At 43.2% G+C, this 14,936-nt stretch overlaps 12 protein-coding genes across 12 annotated transcripts; 8 read left to right on the top strand and 4 right to left on the bottom strand. All coding sequences in view use genetic code 12, as the record gives it.

Annotated features, from left to right (window-relative positions):
- Positions 1-117: 117 nt before the first annotated feature.
- PGUG_04743 (lipase family protein) lies at positions 118-1,509 on the bottom strand (the record flags this gene model as incomplete). The annotated part of the gene is made up of 1 exon (XM_001482738.1): positions 118-1,509. The coding sequence occupies one exon, from the start codon at positions 1,507-1,509 to the stop codon at positions 118-120; it is 1,392 nt and encodes a 463-aa protein (XP_001482788.1).
- Positions 1,510-2,383: 874 nt separating this feature from the next.
- PGUG_04744 (uncharacterized protein) lies at positions 2,384-2,869 on the top strand (the record flags this gene model as incomplete). Its single annotated transcript, XM_001482739.1, has 1 exon — positions 2,384-2,869. The coding sequence occupies one exon, from the start codon at positions 2,384-2,386 to the stop codon at positions 2,867-2,869; it is 486 nt and encodes a 161-aa protein (XP_001482789.2).
- A 422-nt stretch (positions 2,870-3,291) lies between these two features.
- On the top strand, positions 3,292-4,149 carry PGUG_04745 (uncharacterized protein; the record flags this gene model as incomplete). The annotated part of the gene is made up of 1 exon (XM_001482740.1): positions 3,292-4,149. The coding sequence occupies one exon, from the start codon at positions 3,292-3,294 to the stop codon at positions 4,147-4,149; it is 858 nt and encodes a 285-aa protein (XP_001482790.2).
- A 1-nt stretch (position 4,150) lies between these two features.
- Positions 4,151-4,543, bottom strand: PGUG_04746 (uncharacterized protein; the record flags this gene model as incomplete). Its single annotated transcript, XM_001482741.1, has 1 exon — positions 4,151-4,543. The coding sequence occupies one exon, from the start codon at positions 4,541-4,543 to the stop codon at positions 4,151-4,153; it is 393 nt and encodes a 130-aa protein (XP_001482791.1).
- A 226-nt stretch (positions 4,544-4,769) lies between these two features.
- On the top strand, positions 4,770-5,309 carry PGUG_04747 (uncharacterized protein; the record flags this gene model as incomplete). Its single annotated transcript, XM_001482742.1, has 1 exon — positions 4,770-5,309. The coding sequence occupies one exon, from the start codon at positions 4,770-4,772 to the stop codon at positions 5,307-5,309; it is 540 nt and encodes a 179-aa protein (XP_001482792.2).
- Positions 5,310-5,395: 86 nt separating this feature from the next.
- On the top strand, positions 5,396-6,535 carry MST1 (threonine--tRNA ligase; the record flags this gene model as incomplete). Its single annotated transcript, XM_001482743.1, has 1 exon — positions 5,396-6,535. One exon carries the CDS (start codon positions 5,396-5,398, stop codon positions 6,533-6,535), a length of 1,140 nt encoding a protein of 379 aa, XP_001482793.2.
- Positions 6,536-6,801: 266 nt separating this feature from the next.
- Positions 6,802-7,923, bottom strand: CDC73 (Cdc73p; the record flags this gene model as incomplete). Its single annotated transcript, XM_001482744.1, has 1 exon — positions 6,802-7,923. One exon carries the CDS (start codon positions 7,921-7,923, stop codon positions 6,802-6,804), a length of 1,122 nt encoding a protein of 373 aa, XP_001482794.2.
- Positions 7,924-8,037: 114 nt separating this feature from the next.
- On the top strand, positions 8,038-9,477 carry PGUG_04750 (protein kinase regulatory subunit; the record flags this gene model as incomplete). Its single annotated transcript, XM_001482745.1, has 1 exon — positions 8,038-9,477. One exon carries the CDS (start codon positions 8,038-8,040, stop codon positions 9,475-9,477), a length of 1,440 nt encoding a protein of 479 aa, XP_001482795.2.
- Positions 9,478-9,623: 146 nt separating this feature from the next.
- PGUG_04751 (mRNA splicing protein) lies at positions 9,624-11,642 on the top strand (the record flags this gene model as incomplete). The annotated part of the gene is made up of 1 exon (XM_001482746.1): positions 9,624-11,642. One exon carries the CDS (start codon positions 9,624-9,626, stop codon positions 11,640-11,642), a length of 2,019 nt encoding a protein of 672 aa, XP_001482796.2.
- A 597-nt stretch (positions 11,643-12,239) lies between these two features.
- On the top strand, positions 12,240-12,956 carry MIA40 (Mia40p; the record flags this gene model as incomplete). The annotated part of the gene is made up of 1 exon (XM_001482747.1): positions 12,240-12,956. The coding sequence occupies one exon, from the start codon at positions 12,240-12,242 to the stop codon at positions 12,954-12,956; it is 717 nt and encodes a 238-aa protein (XP_001482797.2).
- Positions 12,957-12,989: 33 nt separating this feature from the next.
- YPT7 (Ypt7p) lies at positions 12,990-13,676 on the bottom strand (the record flags this gene model as incomplete). Its single annotated transcript, XM_001482748.1, has 1 exon — positions 12,990-13,676. The coding sequence occupies one exon, from the start codon at positions 13,674-13,676 to the stop codon at positions 12,990-12,992; it is 687 nt and encodes a 228-aa protein (XP_001482798.2).
- A 597-nt stretch (positions 13,677-14,273) lies between these two features.
- On the top strand, positions 14,274-14,876 carry YKT6 (palmitoyltransferase; the record flags this gene model as incomplete). Its single annotated transcript, XM_001482749.1, has 1 exon — positions 14,274-14,876. One exon carries the CDS (start codon positions 14,274-14,276, stop codon positions 14,874-14,876), a length of 603 nt encoding a protein of 200 aa, XP_001482799.1.
- Between the last annotated feature and the right edge of the window lie 60 nt (positions 14,877-14,936).

A 14,936-nucleotide genomic window follows, 5' to 3' on the forward strand; every position in this document is an offset into this window, starting at 1 on the left:
TTTTAGTTCTTAATAACGTATTGTAATATTACATGTATTCAGTATAATCTAGTGGGTATCAAATTTTGCCAAATTTCGTCAAATTGTAACATTTGCATTTTATCATCTTCTTGTATCTCACACCTTGAGCTGTTGAACCTTTGGATTCTGTTCCAACAACTCTCCATTAGGTCCAATCTGTGCACCAAGCACACTGGTAACAGCAGTGAGAATAATATCACCAATTGAGTTCACAGCTCCTGGGTACAAATTGTTAGTCTTCCTCACTGTTCTTGTACAGCCTTCCACAGGTTTTGCACCATTAAACATCTTCTTGACCCAAGCAAATCCGGCTGGTGAACCCTGCCAAACTTCACTGATATGACCAGCTGTTTGGTCCACTGCAAATTCAAAAGACTTGATGCCCCAATTGCACCAGTTTGTGTATCCACGCTGGGCATCTTTGAAAGGAACAATTGTATCGACTTCACCATGGTATACAAAGATAGGAATATCAGGAATGGGGTCGCCTTTGTGTAAGGCAAGTGTATTATTGGCGACGACGCTTTGAACCAAGGGAATGTCAAAGAGTCCCCATCCGTTGGTGAACACCTTATTAGGACCAGTGAAGTAACGTTTGAACATAAAGTGAATGATACTATCGAGCATGCATACACTTTGAGCAGTTTGCAAGACCTTGGGTCCTTCAGAGGTGGTGTAGGTGCCTAACAAAGTACTCAATTCTGGGTACTCATTGACCAAACCTCCCAAAGCACTGGCTGTCAATCCGGCGAAAAGAGTACCCTCAACACCCTCAGCAGTAGCAGTGATGTTGGTGACCCAACCACCCATTGCAGCGCCCAAAAGTTGACCCTTGAGTTCTGGGGCATATTCTGGCTGCAAAGATGCGGCCCAACCAGTTGCAATGGTTCCTCCAGAGTATCCCCACATCACCACCTTGGCATCAGAGTCGACACCAGTGATGTTGCTGGACTTTAAAGCACCACGAATACTGTTCAAGGTGGCCTGACCCGATTGACGTCCAGCAGTAAACGTTGCCTTCATACCTTCATAATCAGGACTGACAACATACCAACCTTCTTGGAGTGCTGGTTGGATCAAGAGCATTTCGGCCTCGGTAGTGATGGTCTTTTGGCTGGCAAGGTACTGGAAAGCATACGAAGGAGCACAATCGGGACTTCCAGAGTCCTCTGCAGTTTGGTATGAAAGCAATTTGGATGAGTCGGCATTATATGGTTTAATAACGGTTGCAACCACCGCGTTGGGTTCACCAAAAGAGTCCTCAGAACGAACCAAAATCTGCCATGAATCCTCAACGTTTACCTTGAGGAACATACTCCGTAATGGGAACGGTGTCTTTCTTATCTTCAAAATGGATCCATTAGGTTTACTCTCAAAACCATCTGGTGCTTTGTAAAAGTCATCTTTGGAAGGAACTGAGGGACCAATTTGTAATGCGAAAACCGAAGCGATAAAGGAAAAGAATGTGAGTGCTGTAAGGCAACGCATTACTATGTGACACTTGATGTCATTTCAAGGTCTTTATATCTTGACTTTTAAGAAAAACACATCGATACAAAAACTTTCCTAATTTTGACATCAGTTTAGCCCCCTCTACTGCCTTGCAGCTACATTCCCGGGGACATTACTTCTATGTCCGCACACTTGCATTCTTCTCCAAATCCATATGCCATTTTTGGCTACTTTTTTACATTGTGCAGCAACGTGCATGGTCGCACGCTTGAAGTATTCCCCTCATTGTATACGCTTGTCCTCGGTTACAAGGTAGAAGTGAGTGTCATAACTCAAGATCTGAGACTGAAAAGTGGTGATTATTGTTCTTGACAGCTGTGGTTACCTCCTCGGTGATTTCGGCTAGTCAATTGCAAAACTTGCAGCCAAATCGATGCCCAGAATAATCACAAATCCGATGATGCAGGAGAGCGCTGCACGAAGATTATCAGGTGCTTGACACAAGAGGACCGCGCCAAATGGGGCAGGAAGCCTCTTGGCGTTTCGGAACGCGCCCTAAATTTAGAGAGACATCAAGAATAGACAAAATCATGACGATCCCGTAAAACACAATGCGGCAAAATTAATACGCGATTGTTGACATCCGGCTACGATTACCATACAATAACCATCCAACGTTTCTTGCATGGAAAAATATCACATCAATGGCACATGTTACCTCGGTACATTGCATTCTTATTTCTGCAATATCTCTCTAGTCCCCTCTGGTTCACATTTCTTACTAGTCTTCATCTCCATTATGCAGGACTCGATCTTGAGAATTCTCATCGCAGCTCAAATGGCTCCGGTGTGTGTCATTAAGATCTAACTCAACTTCAAATTTTTGTTAGGCACGGTGGTAGGATTTTCCATGTTTCGGTTAGCGTTGCGTTCAGGAAACGTCTTGCGTCGCGATGCAGGCATCAACATATTCAGATCCGTGTATAATCCTCGGTGGAGTAAACCAATTCTGACCAAGTTGCAACCATTGACACGAATAAATGCCTTTCCACACAAAATGGCTCCATTGCGATTGTACTCCACCAATAGTGAGAAGGAACAGCAATCAAAATTGCCCCCGAAACCCACACAACCACAGCGATCTCCGCGTGTAACCAAAGAGCAACTTCTTGCCTCTGCCAATAATTTTATCAGTCGATTGGGAATACGAATAAAGTGGCTCATGAAAAAGTCGAACCGGCCATTCAATACAGACGACTACTCTGCCATGTTTTCCTGGCTCGTTATGGGCAATGCATTACTATTTATTTTGGGAACTACGACGTTTTTCCTGTTGGTGATTCTCACATTTCAATACTGTATTTGCCCAGGAATTTGTGGCTCGAAAATTGGGTGAGTTTATTACCAAAAACTCAAACTTGACTGTCACGTTCGAAAGTGCCATAGTTCCTGGCTGGTCCGATGGTAAGATCAGTTTCAGAAAATGCTTTGTGAGTAGACGACCCCGAGCTACACGCAAGTTCACCAAAGGCCGCCAAGCGGAAGCATACGCCCTCTCAATGCAACATACAGAAGCAGAGGAAGACAGCGAAGTTGATGATGGCAATTATACTCAATTTGATCTAACAATAGAGGAGGTGAACGTCTCTTTATCGTTCAAAAAATGGTTAAATGGCACGGGAATCATAGAAACGATGGAAAATAAAGGGACTCCGCGGAGTGGTGGATCGAAATCATGTCCATTGGGATCCCGATGACGATGCCACAAACTATAAAAATGTCCACCGTCAGGGAGATTTTGAAATCGAGGACTTTAAAATGGAAGACGTTTTACTCAAATTAATGCAACCAAACAGTTTCCGGCATTTTGATGTTGCCATTTACAATTGTGAATTGTCCAAATTACGCAAGCACTGGTTATTTTATGATTTTATCAACGCCAACAACATGAGTGGATCTTATGACAATTCGCTCTTCACTGTACATAAAAAGCAAAGGCTTGATGATTTCAGCAGCGGCCAAGATGACTTGTCACAAACGTGGAAGAGGGTGACGAGAATAAGGATTGATTCCTTGAACATTGACCACCTTAATACGGGACTTTCTGGACCATTTGGATGGATTACTAGTGGAAGAGTTGACATGTTTGGTGACATAATGTTACCTCAAGACAACAAAGACATCAATATGAGCGAACTTGTTGGGATCATCGCGGAGCTGATCAAAAAGGAAGCCACCCGGTATAGGAATCCTGAGGTTAAACCAAGACCAGACCATCATCTGAAGCTCTCGCAAGATTATGACGATATACAAAAATTCTTTGTGTTGGATTTGACCATAAGACTCAATAACGTGCGGGCAAAGGTACCGTTCCAAACGCCTGAACTTTCCTATATCAACTATGCATTGATACGACCCATCGTGGCCTACATCAATTCAAAGAATACTCTGATTGAAGTCAAGAGCCGAGTGGTGAAAAACATTGACGATTTCGAAGGATCTTGGACAGTTTACGATTCACTTTTGATGGACGATATCTCGGAAGAAGTATACGACAGTTTTGTCGACTATGTTGCCGACGAAGAGGCCCGGCTCATGAGGATGAGGAAAGTTGGGTTCTGGTCAATCCAACTTCTTTTCCAGCTTATCGTGTTTGGTCTCGGTGCCATTGCTTGAATTAGAGACGTATGATCAATACGAATATAGCAATATAGCTCGCAAGACTGATACTCGTTAAGAGAAGCACCGAATTTCCAGCTGACATATAGACGTCCATGTCCTTCTTTGGGTTGTAGAAAATATCAACAGAAGCCGACTTGACGAGGCCCAAAAAATAAAGAATGCTTCCGTACGCAGTGTAAACAACACCAATCGGTAAAAACTCGGTAGAAAAAAGCTTGATCACAAGAATTGCAAACGAAAGACACCCAAGAGCAGTTCGGGTATAGGCACCTTCATAAGTTCTTTGATGAGCTCTCACATCCAATTTTCTATCTTTGGTAAGGACATCGAGTCGAGAAGGCTGTCTTTCAGGAAGCAATCTTTCCTGAGAGGATCTTTGTGTGCTCATGGCAATTTGTTGTGGACTCCTGAAGACTGCACAAGTTGAAATTGAGAATTGAGTGAGAAATGAAATACTTGAGAATTGATCAGGGAATAAACCAAAGTCACATACCCAACCATAACCGTCTGAAACTGTTTGAACTGTTTGAAACCGTTGAATCCTGAAATCTCGTCATTAAAATCCACTAGAAACAAGTTTATCCAAACTCTTCCATTTTTCATCATAGCATATCATGGTCTACCACAAACGATACATGGTAACATTGACCGTACCCAAGACATTCTTGACCACGCTACCACAATTCGCCACACCGCAAGCAAAGTCCCGTCAGAAGAAAGCTGCCGAAAAAAAGACTGGTGCCGCTAGTATAGCTGGGTCCAAGACGTCATCTCCAGCACCCGATTCAAAGTCCAAAGAACCCAATGCCAAGGTGACGAAGCCCAAATCAACCAAAAAGGCCAAAACATGGGTGAAGAAGCCGCTACAGTTTAAAACGTTCTCTGGGTTCAAGGTAAAGTACGTAACATGGCGTCAGAAAGAACCACGAAAAGAGAGTAAAGCAAAAGCAGAAGCAAAGGCGGAAGCAAAAGCTGAGAAAGCAGAAGCAAAAGCAGAGGCAGAAAGAGCAGAAAAAGACAAAGCTGATGCCGAAGTGAATGAAACTCCAGAAACCAAGGATAACACACCAGCCTTGCAAACGGTCCTGGAAGGTGTCACAGAAACTGAACCCAAAATAGAACCACCCGCCGACATCGAAATGTCTGCTATATAAATTACAATAGATTAAAAAAAGTTTCACGTCGTTGCTTCACCTTTTCTCTTCATTCTCACTAATTTCTCACTTTGAAAAATACACTCATGTTATCGCTTCGACGTCCCAGACTCCCCCACTTGGCACTCCGACATTACCTGGCCAACGTTCCGCTGTCAACAAACACCAATCATGCTATATCTGTCAAGCAACAGCTCTATACCACGGACCCAGTGACTCCTGGCTCCATCTTCTTTCTCCCTCATGGCACCAGAATCATGAACAAATTGATCCAATTTATGAAACACCAGCAGATGAGATACGGATTCGAAGAGGTGATCACTCCGCTAATCTATAAGAACCAGCTCTGGAAAACCTCGGGCCATTGGGACAATTATAGAGATGATATGTTCAAGGTGACTGGAAACGTTGTTCATGAACACGAAGATCCTCAACTTCACGAGTATGGACTCAAGCCAATGAACTGTCCGGGCCACTGTGTAATCTTCTCCAAGTTTGAAAGGTCCTACAACGAGTTTCCTATTCGACTCTCCGACTTTTCGTCTCTTCACAGAAATGAAGCCAGTGGAGCTTTGTCTGGATTAACAAGAGTACGAAGATTTCACCAGGACGATGGTCACATCTTTTGTGAATTCGACCAAGTAGAGGATGAGATATCAAACACCGTCAATCTCATTTTGGAATCGTATAAGGTATTTGGTATTCCATCGAATGAAATCAAGTTCACATTATCTACCAGACCAGAAGACAAATATATTGGTGAAATTTCCACCTGGGAAAAAGCTGAAGAGAAACTCTCGAACGTTCTCACTAATTCTGGTAATTCATGGACAATAAACCCAGGGGACGGTGCATTTTATGGTCCAAAAATCGATGTCCAACTCACCGATGCATTTGGTAAAGCTCACCAAGTTGGTACGATTCAACTTGATTTTCAGCTTCCAGCCAGATTCGACTTGAAATACATTGACAAGCACGGGTCTCGAGAAAACAGACCTATCATGATCCATCGAGCCGTCTTCGGCTCTCTTGAACGTTTCTTTGCCATTTTACTTGATCATTACCAGGGCAAATGGCCATTTTGGTTAAATCCTCGTCAAGCACTTATTATTCCAGTCAACGATAGCCATGTTTCCGCTGCTCAAGAGATAAAGAAACAAATATCAGGGAGACATCGTATCAAAGACAGATATTGCACCCATGACAGGACACAATTTTTTCATTGATATTGACAGTAGAAGTGAAACAGTGGGCATAAGAATAAAAGACGCTATCCAAAAGGGCTATTCGTACATTTTAATGGTGGGTGACAAGGATATACAAAATGGCACCGTTGCATGCCGAACACTCACCAGTCGGAAGGTTGAAAATATGACCCCGAAAGCATTATTAGAGCGGTTCATCAGCCATGAAATCAACTACGAATAACTGAAGTACTAACTACGGATAACAGCTTTGTAAATAGCTATTAAAAATATTGTACAGTATATGCTTACTTGCCGTAACCTTTTGCAACCAAGATCTTCTCCATGTCTATCCAAAAGTCACGTACTATCATCTTGTCTCGGAACCTCTTGTCGCCTCTATCAACTCTGATCTCATTAATGTTCCACTCCTTGATTTGACGAGGAGCAATTTCACCCTGGTAGCAAACGTAGTATCCCGCATACCTTTGGAACAAAATTTCAGGTTTTGAGTACTTGTAGTTTGTGAATTGCCACGCTTGGCCCGTGGTGAAAATAGCCACCACTCTATCCCAATACTCGGGTTTGGTGAACATGTCTACATTGTCCACCACCATGAACTGATGAGCAACAGGAAGAAGACGATCCGATTCGTGGTGAATGGTGACTAAACCACTCGATGGCTTCTTGGTGGTTGAAAGACTTGGCTCAACAAATTTTCCCTCTTCGAGAAACTCCTTGATGTTGGTGAGAGATAACAATGCTGTAGTTGCCGGCGAAACAATGATAATAGGCTGCTTCTTGGGCCCGGTAGATTGGGTTCCATTGACTTTTTGTTTCTGTACTTTTGACCGTTTAAGCAGAGCAATGTACCGCTTGGCATCGGTTATCAAGTAACCAAAGTCTATGTTCTTCGAACCTCTCAATGCGGCATTATGGTCGATCAATTCTCGCTCAAATTTGGCAATGCGTTCAAGCTGAGGGTCCTCATTTTTCCGTTTCTTGGCACTGCCGGCCTGCGACAGTCCTGTGGCGTTTTCAGATGATTCACCATTGAATTTTCCTTCGCCAGAATCCGAATCCGTCTTGATAAACGTACATGTATCGGACTTTCCACTGAGCCACGACGACAATTCAGTCTTAACCAAGAATTTGAAATCAGCAATATCCGACTCTAAACAGGCATTTTTGTAGTCTACGATAGAGGACTTGTCATGGAGCCAACAAAATACCACCGCACGTAACGTTTGTGGAGTGTCGTCATTGTAAAAGTTTGTGGTTTGGTTTAAGTCATAATTATCGTCACCAATTTTAACATGCGAAGCATCTTTTATCAGCTCTTCTGGAACAAATGAGTCACCTTCTTGTTTCAAAAGCTCGAGCGGGCCGCCTTGAGAAGTCACGGACCGTAGTTTGTCAAGAACCTGCATTCTACCTCGCTCAACCAAGTCTCATTCAACGATGTATTGTCCGAAATTTTCAAGACGCGTCACGTGCCGATACTGGCGGGTGCGAAATCATTGAATGATACCGGCTAGTTGGTAATGATAACGAGGGACCAAGTCTTGCAATGGGTATCTGAAGCGTCTTCCACGCTAACAAAAGCACAGGAGGTGTGTCAGGTAGCACAGAACTACCTCCAGGAAACAGAATATGAACTACACAATCGCTTGGCTACGGCTATAGATACCAGCCACGATATGGTTCTGGCTCTCCAGGAGCAGTCAAAGGTGATGGAACAAATTATGAAAGTGGTTAATTTGCAAAAGATAGACGATGATGGGACAGAATCAAAAATAGCCAACTTACAACAGCAATTGGCTCGTCTTAAACGGAATGTATCCGTCTTGGAATCGACAGATGTACCAAAGTATTTATTGCGCAAGAATCCTGCAAAAGTTTCCGGAGACAAAGAAGACGGAAACAAGACGCTTAAAGATTTCATTTCCTTGACCAGCATTGAGTTACTTGAGGACAATGCCCAGACGTATGTGAAGAATAATTCTGCTATTCGCAAATGGCGCACAGAAGTCATTACAGATATCATTGGCAGAGCCAACTTGTACAAAAAGCAAGCCAGTAGGCTAGCAATGCAATATGAAGATGAAGCAACGGGGATCATTGTGGAGACTTCCGTTGGCATCCGCACCGAAGGGTCGGCATTTGCACTGCGAAGCTTGGCTGAAACAATCGATAAAGAAAACAAATCGCTTGAAACAGAACTAGTTGCGCTCTTGGAACTGCTAACAAATCATTACGATCAGTGTAACAGAGCATTGGGACTTCCTTGGTCGAATGAAGAGGCATTAGCTGTGCACCATGAAGGACTACAAGTACTAGAAGGAGACGCTCGAGATCTTCCAGGAGTCTACAAAGAAGTTTGTACTGTCCAGGAGATTATTGAGAACAATAGAAACCGCGCTACGAAGTACCTTTCCTCCAAACTTCCTCCGTTTGAAAAAATTGTGAATGGTTCGAGAAACCTTCTTGATACCATCCGAGATTTCAAATGCAAAATTGTGCCCCAACTGTTCGCCACCATTGCCAAAACAAACGAGATATTGCAAAACTACGTTCTCAATGGTGAGTCTATCTTCAGTGGAGATCCTCTAGAGTCTTACATCTTGGCGATTAACGAACTATGCGATCACTATGAGCGGTTTTCTCACATATACGCCGAGAATTACTTGGCGGAGTTGCGATATCGGGTCAATGACTATCCACAAAATTTCATTGCCAAAATCTCGGACTTTCTTAATGGAGAATTAGACGAATACCGGAGGAAGGAAACCCAGCGGCGGGCACAGTGGGTCAAGCAGTATGGCGAATATATTCCCAACGAGTTCATTTTACCAGATGAGGTACCTTCAGTGGTTCAAGTCATCACCAATATCGATGACATCGAATCCGCAGACATCGTTGACAGCCACAAAGCCCTGGAAGTCACAATTGACGGGAACCGGGGTAGCTCAAATCTGGGGTAATCCAATGGGTGCAGTGGGTGCATATCTCATCTCTCATCGAGCCTCACCAGTGAGGCACACAAACCCAAACATTAAGTTGCATTATTATACAATTACATCTGCATTTGCTATCTTTATGACTCTCTAGCTGATCTTTTCCGCCCAAGATGAATTCTATGAGCTCAATGGCTTCGGCCATTAACAACGAGTACGATGACTACGATGACATGGAAGAGGACGCATCGACTAAACAACCTGAACAATCACATTTCCCAGCACAAAATCCCTCGTCGGAGCATTTAAAGCGTTATGGAATAGGTGCAAAACTTCTCATGAAGATGGGCTACCGAGAAGGTACTGGTTTGGGTGCCAATGCTGAAGGTATTGTCAAACCTATCGAAACCAAAATGAGACCACAAGGTATGGGAGTCGGAGCCATTAAAGAAAAGCCCGGTGAAGAAGATGAAAATATGCTGATAGACTCAAGTGAAGAAGATGAGCCTTCCACGAAAACGGATCTTACTTTGTATTCGCTTATAGACGAACTCGAACTTCGCGGACTTGAAGTCTCTCACAAAGTCAAGCTAATCTCAGACTCGCAGGCGGGAACTGAGACATCTTCGTTGAAGGATTTGACACACAAGCTTCAAGGCATCCAGATCGAATGGGATGAACTTTCCAGCCGACAAAAACTTCTAAACTTTCAACTCAATCAGGTCTCGAGAGAACTTGAGTCCACGAAGATCCGACTACGAGATCGCGAGACGTTCCTCAATGCTCTTGAAACCTACCAAAATCATGAGTCAGATAGTGATACTGGAATTTCCCAGGTCATTGAATTTGTGGATTCACTTTTAACGTTGGAAATACTGTCGGAGTTTGTCAAAAGTCAAGGCTTGGAAATTTTCATTTCAGCTGTGGAACCGTTACTTGAGCCACTTTTTGATGAGTATTTTGACACTTCTATTGAAAATGATACACCATTGCTGTCCGCATTGATTCAGATATCAAAGAAATGTCGAGAATTAGGCGAAAATCCCGACTCACCAAGCCACTGGGATTCATTGATATTTCGTCAACTTCAGAAAAAAATTAAAAACATATCACGTATCCAAACAGAAGACTACTTGGTCACCCTCAACGACATTTTGTACGGCTGGTTGGTGTCTCCCATCCTCATGAACCCCCAAAGTGTTGTAGAGGAGTTGTTTGACAAAATCGTTATTCCTTTTTTGATAGACCAATTCGACCACTGGTTCAATGGAGAAAGCGAGAGTCCGCATGAGCATTTTATAGATTTCCTCAACTCCTTGCAATTGGACGATCTGAAGGGAGCATACCACCTTCTCAACAATGTTTCCGAGAAGTATCAAGATATGCTAATTTCTTCCCCCAAAAGAATCACTGACACTCAAACTATCCATCTACTTTTCGACATTTGGATTCCACTTTTCCAACTGTACAGTGTCAAGACTCCAAACTTTACTCAAATACTTTTGAGTGGAATGCTAGATTTATTCGATACTATTGATTTCGTCAACGTGAAAGGCTTCGAACTTGTTTCGACTCTAGTTCAACTAGAGAATGTGACTGGCAGCTCGGCTGCGAAAATAATACTTGAGTTTAAACTCCTCAACCAATTTCTCTCTTTATTGAGATCTCGCATAAAAAGCGATGAATCAAGAGAGAAAATTGTCAGTTGGATATACCAAATACGAGACGCTTTAGCCACTGAAGATTTAAAAAATAGCACGTTGAGGGATCTGGTAGAATGGCTGTTTGGTGCCATTGCGCAATTATTGGAGAATAAAAACCCACCCTTACCCAGCTTAAAAGGAGAGTCGCATCCACTCAATAATGAATTATTATCACTATTAATTAGTGGAGAAGAACAGACTACAAAAGTCCAAGGAATCCCTTCGAACAGCCTTATAACCCTGTTCAAAGACGTTGTGGATGAATATTGCAATAACCATGATCTTTCCTTAAACATGACAAGAAACAACCACCTTGAACTGGGAATGCCATTATTGGAAGTGGAGGCACCATCCGGCCAAAAGCGAACTTTTTATATCAAAGACGATGTGGTATGGGCTACTAATAGCTATTCGAGGTACGACAAAGGTTCGCCGAAAGAATTCAGTGCCATCAGCATTGAAAATTTGCACCCAGATTTGCAGCAATGATTCGCACTCGCCAAATTCGCACCCACGCTCTGTATATAGAAAATCGGTTGTGGGATGCGACTGAGACTTTTGTTCAACCTGCGATCAAACGACATCAACAACTAATTAATGATTTATAGAACTTCAAGAATTTACGCTTCTGTTGTCACGAGATCCATCAGACCATATTCAGTGTCTGGTAATTTTCGCCGCATCAATTCTGCAATCAATAAAATTGGTGATGAGAACTCGCACCAATCGGCCACCGCTTTGAAGGTTGTAAGGAGAACAGGGGTAGCTACGATCATAATTGTCTTGTGTCTGATTTTCTGGACCAGTTCAATGTCTGTGGATGTCCATGAGCCTGAAATTCACGATCTTACTAAGGACGTACGAGATGCCAAAGATTGAAAAAGAGCTGTACTTAGCTGAAAAAGCTGTACCACAAAGGAATCTGCACAATAGACTGCCACAGAGCTTCAAAGGCTATGAGAGAATGAAACTGGCCAAAATACGCTTAACTGGTATGGCCCTAAAAACCGATGTGAGCGGACCTGCACATGCGCCAGTTTGTAAGCAAAATTTCAATTTCGATGGCGGAACCACTACTAGTCCATTATGTTTCGTTTGATATTGAACAATGCTAGAGCTGCTATGCCACGCAGATCTTTCGCCAGAATGTACTCTGCGAGAGCAAGTTCCTTCACCACCAACAACCGTTTATATTGGGGAGTTGGTTTGAGTGTGGTTCCTGCCTATATTGCATTCACTCAACTTGAAGCTGTGAAAAATGATGCTGAGGTGGCGGCTTCGGATAGTGTCAAGTTGGCGCTGGCTGAAGTTGAGACGAAGGATGCTTCTCCCGAAGCAGCCGGCTCCGAAGGTGATCACTCTGGTGCTGCTTACAACCCAGAAACCGGAGAGATCAACTGGGATTGTCCATGTTTGGGAGGTATGGCTCACGGACCTTGCGGAGAGGAGTTTAAGGAGGCATTTGCTTGTTTCGTGTATTCCGAGAGTGAACCCAAGGGTATTGACTGTATCACCAAATTTGAAGTTATGCGCAATTGTTTCAGAGAACATCCCGAACATTACAAAGAAGAACTCTATGATGATGAAGCAGCGCTGAAAGCAGAAAACGAGGTTGAAGCAGCTGAATCTGCCGAGGAAAGTACCCAAACGGCGACCGAAAAAGTAGCTGAAAAAGTAAGTGAAAAAGTCACTGAAGCTGAGTCTGCTATCGCTAGCTCCGTCAGTGCTCCAGCTACAAATGAGAAGCCAAACAAGGCCTCTAAAAAGACCAAGTCAGCCGAGACTACTTCCGCTTCGGTATAATGTATATAACTTGTATTTAGACTAAAAATTACTTCAACATGCACATGACGATTTGGGTGGATCTTGTCCCAAATCGAGACTATCAAACCCAACCATGGTGGGTTTTGGAGCGGCCGCCGCGGCAGCTATACCCAACTGCGCCACCCGAGTGAAAACCTCTTCCACCAGGCGCAATTGCTTGGCAGTGACTTCTTTTACATCCTCGTTCCAATCTCGGACGTAGGTGTCAAAGTCCATATGTTCGCGGAGTTGGTTTCCGCCCACTAGAAGTTCACGTATCTCTTCAATATCCACGTTCCGGTCACTACTCCGATCCACCTTGTTGCCCACAATGAGTATTGCCGGTTTTTCTACGTGACAATGTTGTAAGAAACTTTTGAACCACCGTCGAAGACTTAAAACAGACTCATAATTAGTGATATCATACACCAACACTGCCACGTCGGTGCCACGATAAAATGCCTGTGAGATGGAGTTGAACCTCTCTTGCCCTGCAGTGTCCCAAATCTGCAAATTGACCTTTGTATTTGTTTCTCCTTCCCCGTTTATCGTCACCGAAGTTGTCAAATAATCACCTCCAATCGTCGCCTTGTATGCGTTTGTAAACATATGATGTATGAACTGGGACCTCATACATGTCTTCCCTACGCCAGAGTCACCTAGAAGCACCACCTTGAGGGTGGGGTTCGGCTTCGTAGCCTCGTGGGAGACACCATCCATGAAGATGGAGTTGTTTACCGGAACGAGATTTAAACAACAGCCGCACACCGAAAATGTGAGACGAGGTAAATACAATGCAACATGTTCAGTGTCTTAAGTTGACAAAGACATGTGCATTGATCTCACTTCTTATCTACCAAATCAACTACAAGCAAGTAGCTTATAAGTGAAGAAGAAAAGCTTCTAATTTGATTGTATAATAAGATTAAAAGCGAATTGGCGGAAGATTGATTGAAGAGTAATTCAGACTGAAATCATTTACTGAGTATGACCATTATTAGCCCAATCGTATTGTAGCTTAATTGGCTGGGTATTGATTAACATATAAATGCCATTTGCAGCAAGTCGAACGAGTATACGAAACTGCGAATTATAAGAAAATTCAAATGAGATTAACATGTCAAAAGTAACGTAAACTTACGCAAACCGACGGCACAAACCAGCCATCACAATTCCCTGTTACTTCGCCTTCTTTACCCAGTCCTTATATTCATAACCTTGACCGTTGACGAGTCTTGCATCCATACACCAGATGATAACGTTCAACTGTGCGAACAGCAACCGCACATCAAATACTTGTCAACTTCACATACGATTATGAAGATATACTACATTGGAATATTGAAAGTGGGTGGTTCCAAAGCCGTGGAGTTGAGCTCGGCCCGTGATTTGAGCCAGTTTTCATTTTTCGAAAGAAATGGTGTTTCCCAATTTATGACATTTTTCTCGGAAACCGTCAGTCAGAGGACCCAAGCAGGCCAGAGGCAAAGTATCGAAGAAGGTAACTACGTGGGCCACACATACACGCGCTCGGAGGGTTTGTCTTGTGTTGTCATAACCGACAAGGAGTACCCAGTTCGTCCAGCTTACACCTTAATCAACAAGATTTTGGATGAATATTTATCGCTTCACCCTCAAAAAGACTGGGCTAATGTCACCGAAACGAACTCTAGTCTCGGATACGATAATCTTGAACAATATCTCAAAAAGTACCAAGATCCATCACAGGCAGATTCGATCATGAAGGTTCAACAGGAGTTGGACGAAACCAAGATTGTATTGCACAAGACCATCGAAAGCGTATTACAAAGAGGCGAGAAATTGGACTCGTTGGTGGACAAGTCGGAGGCGTTGTCGAGCTCATCCAGGATGTTCTACAAGCAAGCCAAGAAGACCAATTCGTGCTGTGTGATTGTCTAAGAAAGGTTTTATTTAGATGTAATTCATACCAGCGTATTTTAGAAACCAGTAGCCAAAACA

The sequence above is a fragment of the Meyerozyma guilliermondii genome, genomic scaffold, assembly GCF_000149425.1.
Source record: "Meyerozyma guilliermondii ATCC 6260 scaffold_6 genomic scaffold, whole genome shotgun sequence".
Taxonomy (NCBI): domain Eukaryota; kingdom Fungi; phylum Ascomycota; class Pichiomycetes; order Serinales; family Debaryomycetaceae; genus Meyerozyma; species Meyerozyma guilliermondii.